The sequence below is a fragment of the Electrona antarctica genome, assembly GCF_951216825.1.
Source record: "Electrona antarctica genome assembly, chromosome: 14".
NCBI lineage: Eukaryota > Metazoa > Chordata > Actinopteri > Myctophiformes > Myctophidae > Electrona > Electrona antarctica.
This window is the reverse complement of record NC_136795.1, coordinates 34,051,029-34,075,369: the sequence shown is the minus strand read 5'-3', so window position 1 is coordinate 34,075,369 and position 24,341 is coordinate 34,051,029. Positions and strand designations below refer to the sequence as shown.

Below are 24,341 nucleotides of genomic sequence, written 5' to 3'. Positions count from 1 at the left end.
TGATATTAGTCCCATGAGGCCTTCAATGGAGTATAGCCAGCCAATGCTCAATCAATAACAGGCTCCACCAGAAACAAGAGATGGCACATATTTAAGGTCAGGCTTGTAATGCTTTATTTTTGAGGGGCGCTAGCCCCCCCCTATGTCCAGCTTTGAGGGTTTGTGTAAACACAAACATTGAAGACAAACAAACTTCACTTCACTTCACACAGGTGTGATTTTTATAGTTACACTTGAATGTGTAAGATTATGCTATGCTTTACAGTAAGTTTAAGTTACTTAATTATTAATCTGATCTAGGATTTGCAATTCAAGTTTTTGTATGGAAGTTATTGCATTTATATCAATTTCAATAGTTAAACATCTTTATTTGAACAAGTCAGGGTAGGTGTGCTGTTGGCTGTTGCCAACTCATATTGCACATAGACCCCTCCTCCAGTAGATGGCGTAGTCCAACGTAAAGTGCAACCCTTACCCAGGAACCATTCATCTCCCAAAATTTGCATCGTTGCTTCTGAGCCTTTCTAGTGAACCGTTCAACCAGACTTCCTAGAATAAATCCACTGATTTTCTGTGCTATTAATTCACATTGAGTTTCACTATCCACTTTCTTACAATTGAACTAAACTAGTATGGAAGGCTTGTGTCGTATGAATCGTATGATCGATCGTATCCTTTTCTGAATCCACATAAAAGTCTGATATTGAAGGTCAGGACTGTTCTGTCTCACAAACACAGTCATTGCACTAGAGAGAGAGAGAGAGAGAGAGAGAGAGAGTTTTATAATATTAAATTGTACATAAGCCAGGCCTACATTGTTTTTATTGTGTTGTTCCACTTTTGCTTTGGCAATGTAAACGTATACTTTTATCATGCCAATAAAGCTTCTTTCAATTGAATAATTGAAATTTGAGAGAGAGAGAGAGTGAGAGAGAGAGAGAGAGAGAGAGAGAGTCCTTACAGTTCTCTTTCTCCCTCCCACAGATCCCTCTTTGATCTTCGACAACCCAACCCGCGTGTAGCTGTGAATGGGAGACAACTAGACTACTCCTCGCCTCGTCGCTGTTGATTTATAGCACGTCATTGATTGGATCCGAGCTGAACTTCACAAAACTCACTTGTCTTGATTTTGTTTAAGTCACACCGTGACCACACATTACTGTGAGATAACTCAGGGAATGTTGTTTTAAAAGTATTTTAAACGGGTCATTTTGAGGATTTATCCTTGCGCTCTGGAATGGCCACCGCGCATTTTACGCACTGCAGATAACCAGTCTTTGGGACTAACAAACATAAAGATGAATTGAAACAACACAAGAATTTCCATCTGCTTCAGGAGAACTCAGGTGAAAGCATGGCTGCGCTCCGTAGAAAATTTGGCGAAGACTACCAGGTGGTAAATACAAACAGAGCCACCACTTTTGCAGCGCCTGTCAAAAAGAAACGCCAGCGATTCGTAGACAAGAACGGACGCTGCAACGTTCAGCACGGAAACCTCGGCGGAGAGACCAGCCGATACCTTTCTGATCTTTTCACCACTTTGGTGGACCTTAAATGGCGATGGAACATGCTCATCTTCATCCTAACATACACTATAGCGTGGTTGGTCATGGCATCTATGTGGTGGATCATCGCCTACATCAGAGGAGACATAAACCATGGCCACGATCCATCTTACACTCCGTGCGTTGCCAACGTTTACAACTTCCCCTCAGCTTTCCTATTTTTTATTGAAACCGAAGCCACAATCGGTTACGGCTACCGTTACATCACAGAGAAGTGCCCTGAGGGGATCATACTTTTCTTGTTCCAGTCACTTCTCGGCTCCATAGTGGACGCCTTTCTCATCGGCTGCATGTTCATCAAAATGTCCCAACCCAAGAAGCGCGCAGAGACACTGATGTTCAGCCAGGACTCAGTGATTTCTCAGCGCGACGGTAAACTGTGTCTCATGTTCCGCGTCGGCAACCTGCGAAACAGCCATATGGTGTCAGCGCAGATCAGGTGCAAACTCATAAAGGTAAGACAAACAAGTGCCAGATGCGCTCTGCGCCACGGCGCTATTTACTGACCATAAACTGACCAAACAACATGCTTGTACCCAACCAAATCCTCAGAGTGCATGCAGGCTTGGAAAATTATTCACCTAGGCATGGCATGCAATTTATGAGCAAATCAAGTCCCCATGTAATTGGCTATTACTGTATCAAAGGGATCACATTATTGGTTCATAATGGGAATGGAAATGATGCAATCTTTCTGCTATAAGTCCCACTGCCGTTCCAATAGGTTACATAGGAAAGAATCTTTTCTCATCTCTCGGCTATAAGCCTTGAGTCAAAATATGCTATGCAAATTGGTTAAGATATAGCCATGCAAGGGAAATTGACAAATCCACAGCACAGATTATTTGTATGTATGCTTAGAGTGCCAGCTTGCATCCTCATTTAATGTAAAGGTTCAAGCCCAGGATGAAAAGGAACAGAAAATATTGCATATGAAAGTCCAGAATAAATATTTTTGTTCCATGCTTGATTGATTTAAGCAGGTCCCACACATGTCTGCCTTGTTAAACAAAAAGGCTTTAGATTGCATTATTATAATCCATCACCATCACTGTGGCTGAGTGGCAGCCAGGCGCTTCTCAGAGCACTGAGAACGGGGAGTCTTTTTTAGTGAGAAGCAGCACCACTGTAGAAGCCTAATTTAAAGTATAAAAGGACCAAAACACCTGTAGAAAAACATGGATTTAATAGAAGCTGTTGCAGCTTAATTGGATGACTATAAAGTCAAAAACCAATTACTAGTGCTGGGCTTGAAACCTGCCCCATCTCTCCCTTTCTCTGCCATATACCATACCATTTAATTTGTAGGCAATCTATATACACTAATGAATACCATGGCACATCTTCACATATACCGTAGATAATGAACCTCGCATAAAAAACATGCAACCGTGAATCATATACCGTGGCCGTGCAGACGAGCATTCCCATTTAAGTTCTTATTTTCCTGGAGCTGTTTTCAGTCACATGTACAATTATGTTCAATGTGCAAAATGGACTGTAAAGAAGATAAACAGCCTTGGCAAGGTGCTTGGAGCTTGTTTATCTCTATGTTCTGTTGCACATCCACATCAGCACAGCACATTGAGCTGAGTGTTAGTCAGCTTAATGATGCATGCAGGGGGAGAGGGAGGCGAGGAGAGCCCTGGTATTCTGTGTAGTCACAGGCAAGCAGATACAGAACAAGCCCGTCTGCCCTACAGCCATAAAGTAAAAGTACATATACTGATTTCACCTGGTTCTCCCATAAAGTTGCCTCAGATTCTTAATAACTGCACAGCCTATACTGTAAAGCTGCATAACACACTTGTATTAGAGGTCTCCAATGTGGTAGTCAGGCAATTTATATACATTGTTTTATCAATGGATAAAAAAAAGACATACAGAGTCACAGCAGGTTAATAAGGGAGAGAGAGAGCAGCTTTGTTGAGGGGAATAGAAATGGCATTACATCATTCTCAGTAGTCTATGCACTGGAGAACAACCTCTACAAAAGAAAACACACATTTGCATTTTGCAACACCACCTGCTTTTCCCCACTCATGTGTTTTTGAAGTACATTAGACACAGCACATTGTTGTTTTCTCCCCTGTATTTCCTGTAATAGAATAGCTCTAGGTAGGGTTTTGTGGCCTAGCCTTGTTCTTTCGCTTCAAAGGCCCTTTTGTTTTGTGACGACATTGAGCATCCGAGAAAACTCAAGCCATCCTTGAGGGTTATAATGCACTAGTGCAGCGGTCCCCAAACTGTTTTGGCCATGCACCCCATTACCTCCCTCCCGACCTAGCTGACACACCCCCCAAGGCTAAGTCTTGTTGCATTTGGCCGAAAATTACAATTGCTTTTTTAATATGATTATGGCAAATAATCACAGAATGTCACTGCACTGAGAGACATGCAGTTGCTGTACACTCCAGCAGCTGCTCTATACATCTCCTTACAACAGAGGTTTACCGGATTTTGCCATTTGTGCTAATTGCTAAATAACACCATAAAACCGCCATTACCCTTTTCATGTCACGCACCCGCTAGACTCCTAGACGGTGTTCGCGCACCATGCACCACAGTTTGGGAATCACTGCACTACTGGAAAGACTGCATGAATCTAAAATTAGTCACTCAGATCAGAGTTATGCAAGAATAGTTTATAGCTGTTAACACTCACTGACTAACAGGTACGAACCCACAATCTAGCCCTTTTTGGGACCCTGTTTACCTTTTTTGAATGGCCTTCCAAAATTACATCATGTGGCAGTCAAGTCTATGGACTTTAATGTTTGTTTAGGGCAGTAAATGACAACATACAGTGTATGGCTGATATAAATACAAATTGTAATAATTTTGTTTCATACAAGAAACAACCCAGGATGGACAAAGGAAAGAAACAATACAACTGTAACCAATGTGGGAAAAGCTTCACAAGAAAGAAGAAACAGTAAATTGAAACAGCACCAGAGAATTCATAGAAGAAAGGAGCCAGCATGGAAAAGGGAAAGAAACAACTGTAACCAAAGCAAAAAAGGCACCCCTCACTTCACACAAGTGAATTGAAACAGCACCAGAGAATTCATAGAAGAAAGGAGCCAGCATGGAAAAGGGAAAGAAACAACTGTAACCAAAGCAAAAAAGGCACCCCTCACTTCACACAAGTGTGATTTCTTGTATTTTGGAAGGAAGTCCAAATACAAAAAAGGTAAAATGGGTCCCTAAAGGGCCTACCCACAACCATGACACAGAAACAATCAGGGCAGGCAGGCAATAAGTTTAAGTTCACACAGTTTAATACAGTAAACGGGCAAGGGTCAGCAAAAATTGTTAAAAGATTATACTTTCTAAAATTATCTAAAATTTTAAGAATTGTTCATGATGTCATATGTCCATGTGTGGTCCAGCCCTATGGAATGTATGGAATGCACATGCTAATAAAAAAGTATTTAAATATTGCTTTGATGCTCATCGATATTATCCTTAGGAAGTATTATGTTGTTTGTATTAGCATATGCATTCCATACATTCCATAAGGCTAGACCACACAGACATATGACATCATCAACTTGCGACGGACGCAGTCCCATAGAGTGAAAGATTCTCTATTTAAATAGAGAATAGACTAGGTAAGGGAATGTGGTGATGACACTTCAAATGACAATGAAAACAAATATAATTAAATGAATGAATGAATGCAGGCCAGGGAGATCAGAAGGATTCATGAGTCATGACAATAGCATTGGTTGAGAATGCCCACTGCTATTTTTCACTGAAAGAAAGAAAACAAAATCCAAAATAGCAATTGCAATTGAATGCTTACTGTGCAGTACTTATGGAGAAATGATGGTGGTGCTGTTGAATAGCTAACTTCTCATGCTCCAATTTGAACATAAATGCAATGACTAATATTCCTCCGTATATAAATTGATTACTGAAATGAGTATTATTTTATTGTACATTATTTTAAAAGAAAGGTTGTGTGTGTGTGTGTGTGTGCGTGCGTGCGTGCGTGCGTGTGTGCATACAGACTAGGGCTGTCCCCGACTAAGGATTTGTATAGTCGAAATTAATATGAATAAATTTGCTGTTAGTCGACTGATAGTCGACTGAACACCCCCCCCCCCGCCCCCCCTGCCTGTTTTTGCAGCGCCGTTCGCTACGCGTTGAGAGCTTGTAGATCCGTCTATTTTTGCAGCGCAGCTGCGTAGCTGCGCAGCCAGGGTAACAAAATAAAAAATAAGTTACAGGTGGAGATGAAGTGAAGTTGGAACGGACAAGCAGCTGCAAGCCCAGCAAACATCACAACCACTGGCTGGTGACAGTGTTGTTAGCCGCAGCAACATGTAGCCTGCCCTGGTAACTTCTCCTCCTCCCCGGAGAACTCTTGCCTCCCCGCACCGTCGGGGAGGCTGATCCACAAGCTCTCAAGGCATCGCGTCCTGCCTGTTTTTGCAGCGCCGTTCGCTACGCGTTGAGAGCTTGTAGATCTGTCTATTTTTGCAGCGCTGGTGTCGGGGTTCGTTCACGTTGTCAATAAAAAAATAACCTAGATTACAGGCGGAGATGAAGTTCAATCAGTGGGTTGAATCAGTAGCTACGCGCTAAGCTAACGATCCCCGACCCTACACTAACACTAGCAGCCTGTTTTTTATTTTCCCCCCGACTTCACGGGTGGCGCATTGGGATTGTGATGAGACACGAGACAGCAGTGTGCATTCTGTTGTGACTAGATATATTAAACTGCATGGGTCTGGACTCCGGAGCATAAACAACATGTAGGCTACAGTACAGTAGCCTCCCTCGGCTCGGTCCCTCCCAGCCTTTACTCTGGCTGCCAGAGTGTTCCCCGATGCTGCGGTGCGGGGACTGGGAGCATACCATTATAACGGAGGGGGGGTTTTCCACCCGTCCCGACTGTTTTTTTTTGTTTTTTTTTGGTGAACATCGACTGAGAGGTTGTCAGTCGACTGAGACCCGTTCCGATCGATTAGTCGACTATTCGACTAATCGAGGTCAGCCCTAATACAGACTAGTATATGGATCAGGATCAGTGGCGTATCCAGGAATTACGTTTTGGGCAGGCAAGATATGTGTTAATTGTCGTCTCCCCGCGCACAATCGTAGCACTAAAGGTTTTCAAAGAGATATACCTGCCAGACGAGTAGGATACAAAGGCTGAAAGTCATGCATTTACATTCCAATGGGTGATTGAGGCCGTTGCGCTCTACCGCAACGGCCAATTAATAGTTTTCAGGTCTTGTTTTTGTCCTCTTTTTTCTCATTGTATGGATTTTGGCCAGGCCAGAAATGGATTTGGACAGGCGGACGCCTGCCCTCGCCTTATTGTAGATACGCCTCTGATCAGGATCCCAAAGTTCTATGCAAGCCAAAGTCAGAAGTGATGCTTGGCATTTTTGTCACTTGCTTTGAATAGGTTGTTGGCATGCCTTGCTTGGATCTTTCCTGTGTTTTCGTTGTCAGTCCATTCTTAGCCAAGTTCACACATTTCACACCAACTCCACAATGACCACAGCTGCCATAAAAAACACACACAAATTAAAAGACATTCACAGCTTGTGGCCATTGCCATTCTCAGCATGGCAATGTTGGTCCGTCTGTCCGGCTTATATATTTAGGCTTATTGAAATACACTGGATGAAAAATGTCTATCCATACACTGGAGATGTTTTATTACTATTATACATATTTGTATTAGTCATATTCTTGTTAATACAATGTTAATACAATGTTAATACAATGTTAATACAATATTAATCTGCCTCAAAAATGATGTACCATTTTTGGGATAGTAGCTACCACCTACTGCCCAGCATGACTCACCCCATGCAATACAGTGTGGACAACATTCATGTTTTTCAACCTCAATGCTGAGTTTCACTAATCTACCATGTTGAATATGATTATTGTGTTAAATTCGGATGGATTTTGATTGCAAGCCGTGTTTGTGCATTGTGAACCTGCCTAAGCAGGCGTGTATCTTAATCCAAATAGTATTCTCTAAATAGTAAGGAAATATTTGCGCTGTCACTGCACTGGATTTAAGACCAGCTTAGGGTTGGTCTAAGGCTTTTTGACATTTCTCACTGTACTTAAGATAGCAATGAGCCAACATTGACCAATAGGCTTAACGCCCATGGACTCACTGATGAGCCAAGTACATTGGTAATACAATGTAGGCATTTGGCATGACTGGCAACAACTGCCTCCCTGTAGTAAACTAGCAATGGTACCTGTGCTGCACTTAGTGCTGTTTTAACTGAATGCAAGATAGGGGGGGCCCAAGTCTTGTTTGGTGACACTTTGATTAATGTGAAACTTTGATTGTAAGCTGACGCCATTTAGAAACAAACCTGGGAACATAGCTTGTTTGCAGACACAGTGGGCGTCCATTGTGATTTACCAGGGTTCTGCTAAAACGTCGTGGATGATAATCCTTACAGGAAGACAGTAAACAGCAGAGGAGACAGACCAGTGGGAGCTGTCTTGTGGAGTCACACCATAAGCTGTCAAAAGCTAGCCTTGCAGGGCATCGCTGTCGGCTCCAGAGGGCATCGTGGTGGAACGCCTTGCCAAAAACATGACACTAGCATGGCATGAAGAGAGTTAAGAAGCAGACAGACAGTATAGAAGAGAGTGTGGAGCAGGAGAAACAGGGAGAAAGATTGGAGAGTGACAGACTGAAAACACACAAACAAGAATAAAAGAGACTTTTCCTCCCCTCTTCTCATGGTATTTGTAATGCTTTGTGTTCCAAATGTTTAAGAGGATTTTTCGATATAGCCACAAGCACTTAAGATTGATTCCCACTTCTTTTTTCTAATGAGAGATACGGCACAATTATACACGTAACATTATATGCGTTGTGAGCCGACGTGAGCCATGATGTCACACGTTTTGCGGATTCACCGTTTTGCCTGTTCCACTCTGGAAGGGGGTTTCACTTTGTTGGGTTTTCACCCCCGAAAATGCCGTTCTCGAGACCCCCGCAAACCATACTTTACTTTGCCGTTTTCTATGAACACCGTTCTCATATAAAAACGTCGTAATTAAATTCATATTGTTTTATCTCAGCATCATCTAGAACTTCAGACAACTTGCCATATTTTTTAGATACTTCTTAAGATCATCTGATCACCCGTGACAGCACATTTAGGAAAATTTGGTTAATATAACTCCTTGCGCTGTCTTCATTTTGCTCCTGTTTCGACTGCGGCCAAAAGAACAGATCTACAAGCTGTTGACAGCCATGGCGCAGTATTAATGTATTAATGGAGTAGGCTAATTCTTTTTTTGGAAAGGCGGTAAAGGCGCGCCACATTACGCAAGCATGAACCACCCGAATCATGTTTAATTTCGAAATCCATCACCACTCTCTGTCTTTCTCTCTCTCTCTGAGTCGGCTATAGCTAATTTAATATGGAGATGCACCACCACACGATAGTTATAGTTTCTGCCACTCCCCAATCCAACCCATCATGATGATTTTAATTTTGTTATCATGTCATGATTATGAATTGAAATATTGAATACCCAGGCCTCACCACCTCACAACAGCACCAACACCAAAGGCCTCCACATCCCCAAATATAGTGAGTTCCCTCATGGACAAGAGAAAAAAACCCTGGCAATGAAGGCCTTCTCAGTGATGACACAAGTTTATGTGATGAGTAAAATAAAGTATGGTAGTAGAAACCCCTGTAGCTGCATGTACACTGTCTATGTAGCCTATACCCACATCTAAATGAGTATTTCCACTATGTCTTCGGACTCCACATCCCATATCGCAACCAATAAGCAAAATTGCCTTGGTGTGTCTGGTCAGAGTGAGAATCTAGCATTTTTGTCAGAATGGAACGAAGATTTGCAGAGAAAGACAGCAGATCCTTATCGCTATCTCACAATCTGTGTGCAAGGAGAGTGTAGGAGAGTGCCAAAGGGACTTCTGTATGAAGCTAGTCAGTGTTTGTGTACACTACAGTCATCCATCTTTTTAACCGACAGAGACAAGGAGCCAAGAGCAGGATTGCTCCAAGCCATTGTAGGATAGATAACCCACACAGAAGGGCTAGTGGCAAAAAGGTCAGTGTACGACGTAAAAGCATGCGTTGGCCTATAAACACCTGACCAGCAAACAGCCCCTTCAACATAAAAGTTGATGCAAAATGCAGGCCAGACGTTTTTCCTTGGCCTGTAGGGAGTGTGCATACAAAGCTTTACACAGATCGGTGCAGTTATAGTGCAGTTAAACAAAAACTTTGCAGATTGAAAGAGGATAATTCAAGCTTTCCGTAGGCTACAGCTGCAATGTTGGTGAGTTTGACGTTGTTTAATACAATTAGATAGGACTTTTCTGTTTGGATGAATGGGCTGTCTATGGGAAGTTACACCTAGTTAGCACCTTGCTGGCAAGATGGCCAAGGTCTGAATATCGTCAATTGAGAGACTGTGTACCAATTTGAGTGATGTTTGGACAAAATCTGTAGGTGTACTGTACATGCCTTCGGCTTGGTGGAGACAATTACAACATAAAAATCAACCACATGTAACACTAAGACAAATTATACAAAACACAGGTAGCAGCACCAGGCTTTAGCAGCAGCAGCATTTCAGTTTACTGTCAAACAGTCTACGCACTTTTACGTATTCATGCTTCTGTGACATGAATCTAAACAAGCGACTCATATTCATGGGAGATATAAATAAACAGTAATGCTCTCTGGCGTGGATGAATAGGTTACTCATGCTTCATTCATGGTTAGCGTCTTGGGTGGATACACCACAGGGCAATGACACCAAGAGGTCAGCATAGGATTGGGGTGTGGATGGAGTGGACCAGTATAGTTCTAACACATTATTCTATACTCAGAAGACTGACAGTTGTTTTAATGAACCAATCCCTTATAGAGATAAATGATTGATCTTTTTATTTGCAACGCAGCTTTTGAATAATTTGAATAAGTGTGTGTGTGTGTGCGCGCACGTGCGTGTGTGCGTGCGTGTGTGTGTGCGTGCGTGCGTGCGTGTGTGTGTGTGTGTGTGTGTGTGTGTTTGGGAGGGGGGATGTTTGAAGGAGGTAGAGTGCAGAGGAACGAGTTGAAACGTGGTACCTGCGCTTCAAAAAGCTCCTAGGAAATCCTGCAGTGGAGGAGGATGGCCCGATAGCTCCTGTCTTACATGACCTTCCCATAGCAGATGCAGCATGGATGAGGACCAGAGGGCCTTTGGTCGGGGGTGAGGAGTATGGAGTGACACCCGCGGTTCTCAAGTGCGTGCCCATAGACATTAAAGGACGTGTTGGATTTTATCAACCAAGCATGCACGTGTGGCGATCTGCCGGAGCTGTGGCACACAACAATGATCATCAGTGTGAGTGTGAGTGGCTGGTGTGAGTGTGAGTGGCTGGTGGCACACATCCCAATTTACCAGAGCGTTTTGGTTGAAACTCTGAAAGAATATGAAAAGAGAGCGTTGCGTGCACATTCACAGCCAGTATAAAAGAGGAAATAAACCTCAGGCTTAGATTTGTTGTCATTTTCTTATTGTTGAGTTTTGTAGTATGTTCTAGTAGGCCTATGTGTGTTATTGTCAACGGTTTTGATTATAGTCTGACAAATCTCAGCCTTTATTGGTTATTTGTGGCTTTAGAGGTCACTTTGACATTTTGAAGATAATGTTTTCATCTGAAATCAAATCACACAGAGAAAACCAATTTAGAAACACATTAAAGCTATTTCATTATTCTCAGATGTGTTGATACCGAGAAAAACATTAATGTCTGGCTACTGTTTTTCATTTCTTTCTATTGAATGGTTTTTCTGATTGTTTTTGCGTTCATGTGTACCGTAACCTTTTTTTACATCGTGATGATCTTGTGTGTCTGGACTCTGCAACGAAACTGGTTAAGATTTCAAGTTCTTTGCGAGGAGTTTCATATTGAAGTAACCTCGGGTTCAGAAAATGTGCTAAATGCCCTATAACATGCACACTATGTTCACTGTCAGAAAAAGAAAAACTCAAAAAGAAGAAGAATGAAGTCAGGAAACAGAATGAGAGAGATCTCATTAAAGGGGAAATAATAGAATTAAGTCAGGAAACAGCAAGAGAGTGATCTCATTAAATTAATAATTATAAACAGATTGGTACAGGGACCTATCAGATTGATTATGGAGGACGACAGAAAGAAACTTCTTGTTCAGCAGTCAGTGCCTTTCCCCCCACCATAATCTGGACAATTAAATGCTTCCGCACCAGTTAGCACTCTGCGGGCAAGACCTGTCCAAACATGGCTGTCATCTCCTACACCCCCGTGGAAGGCCTGCAGGAAATCAATGTGAAGGGCCAAGTCTGTAGCCAATGCAAACAAAGCACCAATAAATATTCAGGAGAGAATACACCTTCAGGTTGGCCTGAGAGGGAGAGAGCAACCTTTTATAGTTTCACAAGGTAGTATTACACAAAGTGTTAATGTAACACAGCTCTGTTTACACCTTTATTTTATTCCTATTTAGATTCAATATGTATTCAATATGTATTCCACTTTTGCTTTGGCAATGTAAACGTACGTTTTCTCATGCCAATAAAACTCCTTTGAATTGAATTGAATTGAATTGAGAGTGCAATCCTTTTCAGGTGAATCAGGGCATTTTAACTACTTAAGCCCTATTTTACGTGACACGTGAGCTTTAATAGATCTGCTATTTCTTACTTAATAAAATGTAATTGAAAGACAAATAAGTCAAAACCAGTAAGTTGCCCTGAGGGCGAGAAGCGACCTCGGCCTAAAGGGCGAGGTCACGTGCACGCATACGCCTGGGTGACAGCAGACGGCAGACTGCTGGGTGAGCAATGGCGCTTTGGTATCAACATATGGAATGACCATATATGGAGGTGTGATGTCACGAGGCGTGACCATATATGGAGGCATGGGGTGACTATTGACGGACGGACAGGAGATGCCAGTTTTCATAGTAAATGCGACGTCACAATTAAAACTGAGCATCATTCCATGTATCAAGCACACCGAATCAACATTGCCATGGTGTAAAATCCTGAAGTTTAATTTACAAATTGATAAATGAACACTAAATGCACAGTGTGCATGTAGTGATATCATGCATCTAATTAATGTAGGCTACCTCCTCCCTCATCTACTGTACCCCTCCCTCTTGTTCTCTCTCTCTGTTTCTCTCTCTCACCACTCTCTCAGTCTCGTCAAACCCCAGAGGGGGAGTTCCTGCCACTTGACCAGTGTGAGTTGGATGTGGGTTTCGGGACGGGTGCGGACCAGCTCTTTCTGGTGTCCCCTCTCACCATCTGCCATGAAATCAACACCAAGAGCCCCTTTTTCGACCTGTCCCAGCGCTCGCTCAAGAACGAACAGTTTGAGATTGTCGTCATCCTGGAGGGCATCGTGGAGACCACAGGTGAAGAATCATCCTCGCAACTTCCATCATGTCATGCCTCTTGTGTCTTTCTTATAGAGATACAGATATACAAGATACAGTTTGATTGATTGATTGAATAGTTTTATTAGATAGAATGTAATGTAACAGCAACAGAGTACAGTCAAACACCAGTCCAAAAGGCATAGCACCAATAAATGTCCTTGCGGTCTTGTTTCCATTTAGGCCCTAGGTGTCATTTGGTATCATTTGACACATCAACACACCTTACAGTACAGTACGTAATCTAGACTCTAATTTCTTAGCTCTCCCAATTTAGTCCATTCGAAGAACGCAGAGGCTGGAGAAATGAGGAGGGTGAGAACAACACAGGCGAACGTCTTCTTGATTGAATTATGAGGGATGTTTTATTGCTACAGAATCTGTTTTATGCATAGTATATATTATATGCATAATAAAAGCCTGCAGCCATATAGATGTGATAAATGAGCGGGATGGTTTTCAGGGAGAAGTTCCACTCCATTTTCAAATGACAGCAAAGAGCAGAGGAAATTCACTGACAGAAAGAGAGAGATGAGATGTTACGGCCAAAACGGTCAGCAAAGAACACTGTTTTATACTCTAGTTATCTTACCTTCTATTCCGTCCATGGGAACACATAGACACACGGGAATTCTTTGATTTCACTGCCTTTCCTCTCTCACCCTGTCCCTCACTCTCATTGCCTCCATCTGTGCTTCTTCTCCTAGCTCTGGCCCATAGTGTTAGAAGGACATCTCCTTAACGCTATCACGCTATGGTACTTTCAACTAACTGCACACGCCATGAAAGGCGACTGCTGCAAAAATAGAAAGAACTCTTTCGCTACTCAGCAATACACCAATACAAAGATGGGTTTGTAGAGTTGAAAGCCTACTTTCCCTAGTGGACGCACTCTGAGCCCATATAAAATGCACTTTTTGGCCAGAAAAGAAAATATTTCACCAGAAGAAAAAATATGTTTTAGTTACTCCACTGCGCCCTCTACAGATCTGGTCAATCGGGTAAATCCCATTGACCAGATTTTTCCTTCCGGTGAAATATTTTCTTTTCTGGCCCAAAAGTGTGTTTTATACGTGTGGTGGGTGGCTCAGAGTGCGTCCACTAGGGAAAGTAGGCTTTCGACTCCACAAAACCGTCAGTGTATTGGTGAGTAGCGAAAGTGTTCTTTTTATTTTTGCAGCAGTCGACAGGCAGAGTAACAGAAAGGGATCAGCACAGAAGGCAAGAAGGCAGCAGTCTGTGCTCTGTTGATAATGTCATTACATCTGGCTGCAGCCCCTCTCTGTCTCTGTCTCTCTCTCTCTCTGATGAGGAGCCAGACAGAGGAGAGGAAACAATGACAGTATCACCCTCTGTAGGCCAAGAGTAAGACCTCCACGTCCACGACCACCAGACAAGGAGCCTACTAAGATAAACTATTATCCTTTCACATGGAATCACTCCGATAACCTACCCCTAATAAACATATAGCCCCTGCTGACACAATTAAACGTGGTGATAGTCTCCCTGGCTCTTTTCAATTATATCAGCGAGTTGTCATCATACAGTAATTGGCTTAATGGCCGATGCTGTTTATTATCTCGAGAAACGTCTGTCGACAGACTTCAAACTTGTCGCATGTCGTAGACATTCAGAGAGACAGATGGTACAATGGGTATTGCATAACCGTGTGGGGCTTGTGCATGCAATCCCAATTAGCATGCACATAAACAGTTTCAAGCACAAAAGAACAAAGTGGCAAACCTGCAGAGAGTAGAATTGGATTGCTACCAAATTAGGTGTCTCTGCTCTTTATTTGGTGGTGAAAATTAACTAAACACAATTATTTCTATACAGTTACATATTTAACCAAATCACCATCTTCTCAACTGATCTCAACAGAAATTCTAATTCTAAACTAATATCTGAGAAATCAAATGCAATAAAACTCAGAGCACTTCATCTTCCCTCCTGCATATGATTCCCTGTCATTTCTCTCAAAGCTTTATCTAAATTAATTTTGCGCTGCAGCGCAAACCATCAATCTCCCATTTCAATCTAGTGCATCAAGAAGCTTCTGCCTCCACTCACTTGCATTCAGCCATAAAGGGATTCCCTTAGCTGTGAAATCTATACCAAGTACTTCATTCAAGGTTGTAAGAAAGACCTCAGTACTATACAGTATTCTATTTGTTTACAAAAAAGAAAGACCCTTTCTTATCCACTTCTTTGAAACTAATAGAATACACCCGCACACTGTGTATTTGCTCAGTACATGAGTATAAACTAATAGAATACACCCGCACACTGTGTATTTGCTCAGTACATGAGTAAACTAATAGAATACACCCACACACTGTGTATTTGCTCAGTACATGAGTAAACTAATAGAATACACCCACACACTGTGTATTTGCTCAGTACATGAGTATTTTCTTATTTAATGAAGCAACGTTTCGGTTCCTCCGGATCTTCCGTATCCACTTGACTTCATCATACAACAAATAGCAAAAATAGATTATGTACAAAATCCAAACAAAATTAAATGGTTAAAATGTAATATTATCAACCAAAAATCTCAGACAATCTACATTTCCCCCCCCCCAAAAAATGCATGGATAAAACAACAAATATTAATAACCAGAGGGGGATATCAAGGCATGGATTTCCCATATGCAGCTTTTGACCCCAGGTAAACAATGGCTATGGAACCTTCTTCTTCATGCTTTGCAGGACATACTGTATATTGCTTCTATTCCTCAAACTCTGTATGATGGCAAATGGCATAACAATTTGATCCACAGTTTGAGCTTTGCTCTTTCATTACGGGTAACTAGATTAATCCGGGGGCCACAACTGTAGAATGATTGTATGTGGGGGGGGGGGGCAAGAAAATGTGTGGGTTCTCAAAATGTATTTTGTGCGTAACACTTTCTGCCCGCTAGGTAGTATATAAGCACAGCTAAGCTATGCCAGTGCCTCCGTTTCATTTCCGGGTCCGGGGTTATCAGGGAGATGGGGGCTGTTGTTGTGAGGAGTGATCATTAGCATTAGCACATACCCTTTACCTCTCGTCAGAAACGGTTACATGTCCGGAGCGATGCGATGTGAGACAAAGTCACAAATCCGATCATCGTAGATGGCAGAAAAATTATTAAACACAAAGATTTATGTATATAAAATAAATTTGTGTACAGTAATGACTGTACACAAATGCTACCTTAGAATGTAGGCCTATTTGACAGTGCATAAACATAATTGCCTTCACATTAACGAGTGTCAATGAGCACCAGCTGAACACACACACACCTGCCCTCTGCAGTGCTCTAGTCTAAAATGACTAGAGTCCGTCTCATTTCTCTCCAAAAGCCCTTGAATATGATTAAGGATTACTGTGATTTTAGTAACCTCAGTTTTTTTTCCAGGGACCACAAAGGGGCGCCCCCGCAGGCCGCATTTGGCCACCAGTTGAAAACCCCTGACATATATACTGCACGTTCCACCTTTTCAATATCTACATATGTGTGTTCTTGCATGATTCAGATTCTAGCTGAGTAATAGTAGTGGTTAGATTCCGATACAGAACATAGCATAGCATTATGAGAATTATGAGCAGTGTCAGTGAAGGCTGGCACCAGACATTTTACATAAAACCCTCTTCAGGGATACCCTTCTCCACTTATCTGTCTGCCAAGTTCAGTCATTCAGGGGCTCTTCTTTTTGTATAAAACATACTTAACATTACCAGGCAACCGGTAGAATGCTCACGACACCATAATAATGCCACAAAACTGGCATCGATGTGGGAACAGAAAGACAATATTGCATTTGTTTATTATGACAGGGTGTGCACCCTTGGTTGACATGTAAGACATGTAACACTGAGGATTAAGCGGGACGCATACTCACTCATGTCAATGTGTTGTCTAACCTCAATGTGACGTCTTGGCACAAGGCGCAAACAAATCAGTCAGCTCCATATGGGCACAAAAGAGGCATGATGCACATATATGGGCATATACTGATGACATCAGAGGGATCTCCATATGGGTATAAAAAGGGCAAGGACTGACAGTGCATGTTTGTCGGATCGACGGTTTGGTGAAGGCGTGAGGGCTTCATATCATATATTAGACCTTGTAGATCTGTATTAGTTCTGGGGTTTCCCCCAGAATAGGAATGATACTCAAGTGGTTAACGGCTGTTAGCAGAGGCCCAGGCATAATAGGAAACATCAGCACTGTGGAATCGTAAATGCCTATCGATTGAGAAGAGTAAACGATGCAGACCGAAATGCCAAGGGAACTATTTTAAGAATTATAAGAGCTGAGGTCAAACAGAAATGGTAGAGGCAAATTGAAGAAGGCACTGCTGTCATTATACATAGGACCGGGCACTATAGTATCAACAGGTTCTTAGTTATTAAAGGAAAACTATCACGCTGTTGATGTGCATTTTAGTTAATTGTTGTTGATCGTTTTCATAGTCATACAAACAACAATGTATGATACAATCCACTCTGACTGAGAAGATTCTGTGTTCAGACAATAAGCATAAAGGTACTTTCAGACGGGCATCGATTAACGCAGGCGTTATGGCCTGGATCAACGACAGGTCTGCTCATGAGGGTCTGGATCAGCGACAGGTCTGCTCATGAGGGTCTGGATCAGCGACAGGTCTGCTCATGAGGGGTGCGACAATGCAAGCGTAAAAAAGAAGCTCAACAGAATCCAGTTCTAGTCAGTCACGGGCGTGTGCACGAAATGAGCACACGCGCGACAATTTCATGATACCGTGCTCACGTTAATGATAATGATGATAATAATAATAATAATAATGGCTCAAATGTATATAGCGCTATTCTAAATACCCAAAGCGCTTTACATAGAACACTAGGAACAGACTTTATTCAAGAAAACAAAAAACAAGGCCAAACAAGTACAAGATCAGTGCAAGGTTAAAGGAGCAATCAGTGATTTGGAAAACCCCCCGGTAACAAGATGTGCACATGCACACACTACAGTGGGGGGGAGTGCAACAGGCCTACAGCATGTGCACCAAGGCCCGCCGCCGCTCGATCATGGTTGGAGGAAGGCTCCTCTCATCCTGATTGGATGAAGGCTTTGCCACCCAAAGCCCAAACCGAAACTAGGGTTATTTGACCCCAGGGGCTCACTGGGGACAGGGAGGAACTCCTTGTATGGACTCAGCACACTTTATAGTAGGAAGGATTATCCAAAAAAGAAGGGGAAAAAAGTGATATTTGAATTAAGTGAAATCACTGAATATACCTTTAAAAACCTTAAATACACTTGTGTTGTCGCCCCTCAACTTCTTTGCGCGTACAGAAAGAAAACACAGGTCTCATTGTAAATGAATTACTAGGCACGTTAATCGCTGCCCATCTGAAATAACCTTAAGTCTGGCATGCTCATACGATGGTCTCTGATTAATACTGTGTATCGATATCAAGACAACTATATTTTGCTGTAAAAACAGTAAACAAGGATAATGTCACAGCCCCCAAGGGTAGCGGATAGAAATCTGGGTTTTTGTCACAGATTTGCACATTTGACCACACTGACATCACAAGGGTAAACATTTCAGCTTTGTGGTATTTCAGGGACACACAGAAGAGTGTTTTATGGCTGTTAATGGAATATTAAACTATAGAGATGAAGTAGAGGAGTGCTCTTGGTAATATAATGGTCTGTACGCAATAAATAAATATAGGTTGGCAGGTAAATGGTATGGTTTAAAAGCATGGCTAATCCATCCATTAAAAGGCTAACATGGGAACCGTCAGGGAATATACTGAAATATATGGAGATAATGCTGGAAATTGAGCTCAACTTATGAATAGATTTCAGTTTTTTTGGCTCAGGAGCAATTTAAACCATTACAGCAGTGTGCATTCAAAACCATTTTACAGTTACGTAAAAAGGCTGGAATTATGGTTCCTGCTACTGAGGTATTGAAGCATGAAGTGTACAAGGAGAGAGTGCTAATTAGGCTGATCAGACATAAACAACTGCCAATTATCACAACTCACACAGGAGACAAATAAGTTGTATGACTCACCTTTAACCTTTATGTTAGAGAATGTCTTATCAGAAATGACTCACCATGTAAACAGTACCGCATCTGTGGATCCAGGAGTTGTTCGCTAAATGCTCAATAACATATAAAGAGATCCTCAGCCACTTATTATGTACTTAATTTGATTCCATTAAGTTAATTCAAGCAACTTGCCTGGAGCTGGATACAACAAAAAAATCACACCTGTGTGAACTGAGTGGTGTAAGGTCTTATATAGACTGATCAACTGTGGTCTGACGTAATGTCTGACGTAATGAAATCACACCCGTGTGAACTGGGTGACCATAGCAACCATGCTCATTTTTCGGTACGAACAGACACGTAAACTAACAAAGCTGAAATCACACCCGGGTGAACTGGGTGACCATAGCAACCATGCTCTTTTGTTTTGGTACGGACAGACACGTAAACTAACAAAGCCAGTTGGTTTACACCACTCAAAATCACACCCGTGTGAAATGAGGGGCGCTCTTGTCATCGTACATCAATTTATGTTAGCAGACATTTGACATTGCTACATAAGGTACATAAGGGGGTCCATTATTGGCCAAGCGCTCCCACCAACATGTGATTGGTTAGCCGATTTGCTCGTTTACATATGACGTAAGTTTTCCCTTCAATGTCAATGGCGTTTAATGTTTTGATGTTTAATTTACGTCATATTTAGCGGAATTATCAGCTCTTATCATCGTACATCATCATACATCATCTCATACTGGCCAATCAGAATGCCTGTTGCCTGTGATTGGTTAGCTGATTTGCTCGTTTAGTTTACATATCGTCACCTTATTAAACTAATTGCCTAAGTCATTTTTCAAGGTTTTCAGGAAACACAAAAAACTGTGCCAAATGTAGAATATATTATATTTCAATTCCAAAAAATATGAAAAAATATGACTATTGACATACAAATAAAGTTGTATGTCAATCATGTAACATGTAAGGATAAAATGACTTAGGCCAATATCTGAACATGCCATTTTATCTTAGGCAATTATAAACCTTATTTAGGCCAAATGACTTACTGCAGTAAGTGACTTAGGCAAAATGTTTTTATTCCAATTATTTTTAATAGACCATGGTTTAGGGTCAGCCACAGAGTGTTTAAAATAATATCAGAGCACAAAGACATTTGATACTGAAGGGGAGTGAATGGGACTGAATTGGACTGAATGGGAGGGAATGGGACTGAATGGGAGTGAATGGGACTGAATGAGAGGTACTGTTACTATGGGACTGATACTATGGGAGTGAACGGGACTGAATGGGAGGTAGTTACTATGGGAGTGAATGGGAGTGAATGGGAGGTACTGTTACTATGGGACTGATACTATGGGAGTGAATGGGACTGAATGGGACTGAATGGGAGTGAATGGGAGGTAATGTTACTATGGGACTGAATGGGAGTGAATGGGAGTGAATGGGATTTAATTGGACTGAATGGGAGTGAATGGGAGTGACAGTCCATAGTAACAGTACCTCCCATTCACTCCCATTCACTCCCATAGTATCAGTCCCATAGTAACAGTACCTCCCATTCACTCCCATAGTATCAGTCCCATAGTAACAGTACCTCCCATTCACTCCCATTCACTCCCATAGTAACAGTACCTCCCATTCACTCCCATTCACTCCCATAGTATCAGTCCCATAGTAACAGTACCTCCCATTCACTCCCATTAACTCCCATTCACTCCCATAGTATCAGTCCCATAGTAACAGTACCTCCCATTCACTCCCATTCACTCCCATAGTATCAGTCCCATAGTAACAGTACCTCCCATTCACTCCCATAGTATCAGTCCCATAGTAACAGTACCTCCCATTCACTCCCATTCACTCCCATAGTATCAGTCCCATAGTAACAGTACCCCCCATTCACTCCCATAGTATCAGTCCCATAGTAACAGTACCTCCCATTCACTCCCATTCACTCCCATAGTATCAGTCCCATAGTAACAGTACCTCCCATTCACTCCCATTAACTCCCATTCACTCCCATAGTATCAGTCCCATAGTAACAGTACCTCCCATTCACTCCCATTCACTCCCATAGTATCAGTCCCATAGTAACAGTACCTCCCATTCACTCCCATTCACTCCCATAGTATCAGTCCCATAGTAACAGTACCTCCCATTCACTCCCATAGTATCAGTCCCATAGTAACAGTACCTCCCATTCACTCCCATAGTAACAGTACCTCCCATTCACTCCCATTCAGTCCCATTCAGTCCCATTCACTCCCATAGTATCAGTCCCATAGTACAGTACCTCCCATTCACTCCCATTCACTCCTATTCAGTCCCATTCTATCAGTCCCATAGTAACAGTACCTCCCATTCACTCCCATAGTATCAGTCCCATAGTAACAGTACCTCCCATTCACTCCCATTCAGTCCCATTTACTCCCATAGTAACAGTACCTCCCATTCACTCCCATAGTAACAGTACCTCCCATTCACTCCCATTCAGTCCCATTCACTCCCATAGTATCAGTCCCATAGTACAGTACCTCCCATTCACTCCCATAGTAACAGTACCTCCCATTCACTCCCATTCACTCCCATAGTATCAGTCCCATAGTAACAGTACCTCCCATTCACTCCCATTCACTCCCATAGTATCAGTCCCATAGTAACAGTACCTCCCATTCACTCCCATTCACTCCCATAGTATCAGTCCCATAGTAACAGTACCTCCCATTCACTCCCATAGTATCAGTCCCATAGTAACAGTACCTCCCATTCACTCCCATAGTAACAGTACCTCCCATTCACTCCCATTCAGTCCCATTCAGTCCCATTCACTCCCATAGTATCAGTCCCATAGTACAGTACCTCCCATTCACTCCCATTCACTCCCATTCACTCCTATTCAGTCCCATTCTATCAGTCCCATAGTAACAGTACCTCCCATTCACTCCCATAGTATCAGTCCCATAGTAACAGTACCTCCCATTCACTCCCATTCAGTCCCATTCACTCCCATAGTATCAGTCCCATAGTAACAGTACCTCCCATTCACTCCCATTCAGTCCCATTCACTCCCATTTTGAAAGGTGTGTTAAAATGGCCTAAGTCACATTTTATTATGACTTAGGCAAAATAAAATGGCCTAAGTCTCACTCTTGACATAGGCCATTTTTTAATAGGGTGTAACAGGGAGGCCTTTTACGTTAGGGCTTAGGCGATTTTACCAGAGGTGGCCAGCATCACCAGGAGTTGATTTAGGCCAAAAACTAATTTTCGGCAAAAAATGACTTAGGCCATTAGTTTAATAAGGTGACGATATGATATAAATTTTCCCTTCAATGTCAATGGCGTTTAATGTTTTAATGTTTAATTTACGTTTACGTCATATTTAGCGGAATTCTGACGTCATTTCGCCGTTCATTGTCAATGGCAAATATTGAGACGTGTGGGACAAAAGCTGTTTATAGAATAAATAATAAAAAATAAGGAATTCTCTTTTTCTTTTTTTTCATCCCTACCCTCTCCTTCTGCCTGTCGTACTTAACTTGCAACAAACCTATTAATTGAAATTGATTTATGGACCAACCAATGTATCTGAATTTTATGAACCATTTGTGGAATGGTGAACCTAGCTCCTTCCTTTGAGAGTTACTATTGGGGAAGTCAGTATAGTGTATGACAAGGCAATGAATGGAAGTCACGTTTTTCAGGGTAGGTACTTCTTTATATCGGTGAAAAAAAGAAAATAACTTTTTAGGATTTTTTGTGCCTTTTTGTCACTTTCTGATTGTGTGGTCCACACACTATAGTTATTCAGTGTGCTACCAGCATGCCTTGAAGAAAAATCTAATTAATCCATCATGATCACTTCTCTCTCCATCTCAGGTATGACATGCCAGGCACGGACGTCATATACCGAGGATGAAGTGTTGTGGGGCCACCGTTTCTTGCCTGTCATGTCCCTGGAGGACGGTTTCTTCAGGGTGGACTACTCACAGTTCCACAGCACATTCGAGGTAACCACTCCACCCTACAGTGTCAAGGAATATGAGGAGAAGACCTCTATGCCCTCCCCAATGTCAACTCCCAACCCAGCACTCGGAGAAAGCTGCGGAGGCCGACGAAATCGTGTGTTCTCCGTAGATTGCATCCACACTGCAGAGGAGGGTGGACGCCAGGGGCGGGCTGGGGGCCGACTGCCAAGCAAGCTCGAGAGGATGAGCTCGTCTGGAAGGGAGGATCTGCAGCGGAGGGTCCTGCTGCTTAGCTCCCAGCACTCGGAGAAGGCCTGCAGCACCGGAGATCTGCCGCTCAAGATCCAGCGCCTCAGCTCCTCTCCCGGCCCCGAGGCTGAGACTCGACTCCAGCTCAAATCTCTTAAGGTGGGCTTTGAACCGATGACTAAGTCTACCGGAGACCTGTACCAGCAACACAGCCCGCCACCAACGCCAACCACGGTGGCGCCACTCCCCATGCACAGCCCGTTGCTGACGGCCAGAGGGAGGCCAGAGGACAACCTGCCAGCCAAGCTACGGAGGATGAACGCTGACCGCTGAAACTGACCTCTGAGCCTCTCCCAGAGGGACACTGATCACAAGCTGATCAGGCAACCCATATACTGCCCCTGACCACAAACAAACATAAACCGACATGAATGGAAGTGGAAATTTAGCGCTGTACTTTATTCCAACAAGACAAGGATAGGTACAGACTGATGGTTTATTGGCTAATTATTGATTTTTCTTCCTTTTTTGTTTTTGAGAGACAACCTTTACTGGAATTACTGTGATTTTTGTTCAATAACAATTTAATTCATGCAGGCTTTGTTACAGCACGCGGTGCCGCACACACACACACACACACACACACACACACACACACACACACACACACACACACACACACACACACACACACACACACACACACACACACACACACACACACACACACACACACACACACACACACACACACACACACACACACACACTCTAAACAATATGTATTATATTACTACACACAAGGAAATGTTCTTAAAAACCCATGTGCATGTATACACAACATGTATATGTATTGTATGCACCATTGCACTTCATAGTTGATCTCTTAGTTTTAACAAAATATAAATTTAAATTATAATGAGATGATAATAAATGCGATTTGATCTTTCACATCCTATTTTTTTGTTTTGTTGCAATCATTAATAGCCTAGGATAACAATAGTTTTGTATTGATTTAGCAATCCTTTTAGGTCTTTTGTGCATCAGTC

General features: G+C 42.4%; 1 protein-coding gene across 1 annotated transcript; it reads left to right on the top strand.

Annotated features, from left to right (window-relative positions):
• Window positions 1–1,354: 1,354 nt before the first annotated feature.
• Window positions 1,355–23,625, top strand: LOC306937624 (G protein-activated inward rectifier potassium channel 1-like; the record flags this gene model as incomplete). The annotated part of the gene is made up of 3 exons (XM_079521499.1): window positions 1,355–2,020; window positions 12,781–12,997; window positions 22,955–23,625. The coding sequence occupies 3 exons, from the start codon at window positions 1,355–1,357 to the stop codon at window positions 23,623–23,625; spliced, it is 1,554 nt and encodes a 517-aa protein (XP_079377625.1).
• Between the last annotated feature and the right edge of the window lie 716 nt (window positions 23,626–24,341).